This window comes from Solanum dulcamara, chromosome 5 (genome assembly GCF_947179165.1).
Source record: "Solanum dulcamara chromosome 5, daSolDulc1.2, whole genome shotgun sequence".
In the NCBI taxonomy this organism is placed as follows: Eukaryota; Viridiplantae; Streptophyta; class Magnoliopsida; order Solanales; family Solanaceae; genus Solanum; species Solanum dulcamara.
Genome location: NC_077241.1, coordinates 7,408,028 through 7,412,446, shown reverse-complemented (window position 1 = coordinate 7,412,446; position 4,419 = coordinate 7,408,028). Strand labels below are relative to the sequence as shown.

The 4,419-nt window shown below is 30.3% G+C and overlaps 1 protein-coding gene across 1 annotated transcript; it reads right to left on the bottom strand.

The window, feature by feature from the left end:
- Positions 1-440: 440 nt before the first annotated feature.
- LOC129890395 (protein SHORT-ROOT-like) lies at positions 441-2,350 on the bottom strand. Its single transcript, XM_055965950.1, has one exon. The coding sequence runs from the start codon at positions 2,244-2,246 to the stop codon at positions 900-902; it is 1,347 nt and encodes a 448-aa protein (XP_055821925.1). The 5' UTR covers positions 2,247-2,350; the 3' UTR covers positions 441-899.
- Positions 2,351-4,419: the final 2,069 nt, after the last annotated feature.

Genomic DNA, 4,419 nt, shown 5'->3' with positions numbered 1-4,419 from the left:
GCTTAAAATTAAATATTTATAAACACTTTTAAAATTTATCCACACATTAATAAGTGTTTAAAAATTATTTTAACTCTAAAAATACTTAAAATAAATTAAGCCAAGCAGACTCTAATTATTCCGAAAAAGGGCGGAATATAGTTAGATTTCTTTTCCTTATTATTTCCGTCTAATATATTCTAGTCTTGAAAGGGGAATCTAAATCTTTTTGTAATATAACAAGTAGTGCCAATAAGAAAAGGGAAAAACAGCCTCCAATTTATGATTATATTAATAGTTGGACAGGTCCCTCACCAAGGCTAAGAAAAGGTTGGTTTGCAAAATAAAATGGCCGGTACTAATTAAGCAAAAAGATCCAATGAAAAAAGAAACTCATAATTTGAAAAAGTATACAGATGCAAACACTTTCAAACAATTAGAAGAAATTGAGAAAAAAATAATCAAACAAAAGAAAGCAATACAAACTCCCAAGCACAAAACATTATAGTGTTGTTGAATCTAGAAGGTGGAAAAAAGAAAAGAAAAAAACAATATAATCTAGTTATAATAATCATCTTATATGTTTGCAAGATCCATAAGAAAAGGAAAAAACAAATTAAAGCAAAAAGGATCAACCTCTTGCTTATCTATGTTATTGGCTCCCAAATATAGAAAAAAACTAAATGCTATCAAGCTTTAGCTTGTTGTAAGCTAAATAAAGCATATGACAATATGATTACTAAGCCTTAATACCATGCACGTCCAGTTCATCAGCTATATGAATCTTCACTGATCATCACATATGTCCAGTTCAACAGTATGAATCTTCACCAATCATCACACACACATCTAGTTCAGTTATATGAATCTTCACTAATCATCACACATACGTCCAATTTAGCTATATGAATCTTCATTGATCATGTCGCTACCTCCATTGATTTTTCATGGGGTTTCCACGCGGAAGCCCATACCACTTTTTCTTCTCTCCATCTCAAGTAAATTCCAGGTGATTCTTGATCTCCTTGTGGTAGCACAAGTGACCATCCAGCTTTGTACCTCTTAAGCAATACCTTAACATCATCAAGAGCATCATCATTTAGTGTAAATGGGGAAAAACATTCCTTAAGCCTTTCACACCATTGATTTCCTCTTTCTCTTCTTTCACTATCTCCTTGATCATCACCAATTTCATTATCACAAGCCAAAACCTTAACTATGCATTTAGAACATTCCCTTTCGATCACTAACCTTTCGTTGCTCGTTGTTGGAAAGCTTTCATCTAGCATCTCAAAGTATAATGTGTAGAACCTAAGACATTCTTCAAAGCACTTAACAAAGTCATTCCTTGTGCTGGAAAAATCAGCCTCATGTTCTACTATTGTCACAACTTTAGGGTTAAGTGATTGAAGCATTCTTATAAAATTTCCCCTTTCTTCTACTTCAACTCTTCTCAAAGCTCCAATACAATTCACAGCCAATGCTTCCTCTTCTTGTATATTCAAACTCTCTTTTGTGAGTTCTTTCAAGTGATTCAATCCACTTATAACATTAAACTCAAATGGCACTCCCATTAACCTAGCAAATTTCTCCATCCTTTGTGCTACTTCTTTCATAACCGACTTCACTAAGATGCTCTCCATGACCACAACCGTGAGCTTAAGATGTGGCGTTTCATCGTTTCGTGTAGCCAAGGCTTCAAGCAAAGTTGGCCATTGAGTACAAAAGGTGTTACTTATATCAATTATATGAAGCTTATTCTCTCCATCTAATGCTTCTAAAATTGAACCATTTGATGCAACATGACCAAAAGTTGTCCATGGACTTACCTCTTGGAACTTTAAGATCAATTTCCTAGATGAATCAAATGATTTGCTCTTTTCAGCTACTGAAGTTAGGGTTTTGTAACACCTCAAGCCAGTATCCGTAGCCTTACAAAAAAGTGCTTGTAAGAAATAAAATGCCAACTTTTGATTGCAATCACCATAGGGAGAAGCAAGTTCATTCAACATCCATAACAAGTGATGGATCTTTGTTGAATCCTTATTAGAAATCGCTGTAGCACACTCCCGGAGAAGCCTAGGGGCCCACTTGGTATCAGAGACAGGTCCAACGAATTCCGGTGATTGACTTCTTGATGATGATGAGCACTTCTCATGATTAGGGTTTTGCATGTTTATCAAATGAATATGATGATGATGAACATTCTTGTTTGCTAAGAAATAATTATAATTTGTAGGTTTGGAAAAGAAAAGACTTTTCTCCATGTGTGTTATGGAGCCCTCTTGGTATAGTGGCTCTAAGAAAGCACTTTTGCAGGTTTAAAGCTAAGCCATGGGAAATAATTAATCAAAGTAGGAAGCTTTTAGAACACCTTAAACTTATATAGTATATATGGCCTTAATTATTGTTTGATTTTATTAAAATCAAATCATTTTTTTCTTTTTTAAATTTATGAGTTATGCTATACTTACATGTATATTGAGTATATACTCTACTTTGAGAAAAGGTATATGGTCGTCAATCTATATTGAAAAAAAATAAAAGATAGACTACACTATTGTTTTTCTTTTTCTTTGGTACAAAATTTTGTAAGTATATGATAGCTAGTTTGATAAATATAGTATAGGAGCCTACAATGGAAAAAAATTGTTAAAAATGATGATCTTTCATGATCACTTACAAATTGAATAGAAGAAAATGACTTTTTCAAATCTGATGGTTTTTGCTTAAATAAATATATGTTCACTATTAAAACTTATAGCCTAATGATATTGTTGAGAACCTTTCATATATTAAGTGAGAGTTCAATTGTTACGAATTACTTTTCCCCTTTCTGTCCTCCTCCTCTCCTTTTTTTGGTCCCCAGTTTCTCTATGTAATTAAAAAAATCTTGTATTTTAAAAAGTGTTTTTTTCTTAAATGAATTTTAAGCATTCAAAATAATCAAAATCTCAATACAAATTAATATCGAATATCAAAATAAAAATAAAAATAAAATAAAAAAGGGCTATGATCCTATGTCTTTATTTTATTCATTTTCTACTTTATCATGTATATATTTTTTGGCTTAGATGTCTATGTGTGTATAGAGAGAGATATTTGCCCTTGTTAATAAGAACAAATAGATGATGATAAAAGTAAGGTGTATAACGACAGGTTAATTATTATGACTTACTAATTAGTCTCTCTAAAAAAAATAAAAAATAAAAAATAAAAAATAAAAAGGTGTCGTTTTTTTTTTTCATGTTCAATTGATCAAAAATTTTGAAAAAAATATTTTTTTTAAAAAATAAATTATTTAAAAAAAGAGAAAAATGAGTTTCAGCATGGAAGTAGCGAAAATAAATTTTATAACTCACATTCCACAGCATGGAAGTACCGAAAACAAATTTTATAACTCACATTCCACATCGATTATTTTCTTTCATCCTCCAACATACTCATTAATCTTCATCCAACCACATCGCCTCCATCCCTACCACCGACCACTCCCTAAAGTTGGTCCAACTTTCACCTCTCATAATATTTATCTAGATTATATACAAATACTTTTAGAATTATATTTTTATTTATATATAATATTTTTTATTTATATACTGAACACACAAAAAAAAGAGTACGGAAGTTAGAACATCACATCTAGGAAAAAATATAGTAATAATATTTATAAAACGAATTCCTGAGTTGATTTGATTATTTGAATTTAGGGTCATACTTTTTAGTTAATTACTATTAACAAATAAAAGATTAGAGAATATCAACTTCAATGACTGGTATTAATAGTTTTAATATTAGAGTTCCAGTCAGTTTTATTTCTTTGTGGTTTGAATTTCTTAATTTATGAAGAAGAGGGCAACAAATTGTCTTTATACTTGGCTTGATATTCTCGTTTGGCACGAGGATGAGAGATAACTAATCTCGAAATTAATTTTATAGGATGAGTTTATCTCATGTTTGGTTGGAATAAAATTTCAAAATAACTATTTTGATATTAATTATCTTGTAATTGTAGGATGGAATAATAATACTGAATTAAATAATTTTGAGATAACTTGTTCGCAACAAACGAGCAGTATATCAAATCAAAATTCACAGTAACTAGGAATTAAGGAATAGTGTTATGCAGGCCTAACTGGATTTTTTACTAAAAAAACACCTTAAAATTATAGGAACACTTCCTAGGGAAAAACATTATTGTTTTCCTAGATTGTGAAAGATAGTTATGATCTAGAACAAGACATTGCATAAATTGAATGGTTATTTTCCTACTTTTTCTCTCTCAATTTATGTAATATTTTTATTATTTAAAATATAAACTACGAATTCCTAAATATTAAAGTCATTTTCGATAAGCCAAAATGTAAGTCAAGTTGATAGAAGTTCGCTTGTCTTCAAAGAGAATCATTGATTAAGTAAGCAAGTAGAATGAAGTAAAGC

What these genes read in the sequence shown, in the direction of transcription:
- LOC129890395 (XM_055965950.1), bottom strand. Translation starts at nt 2,246, where the DNA reads ATGGAGAAAAGTCTTTTCTTTTCCAAACCTACAAATTATAATTATTTC.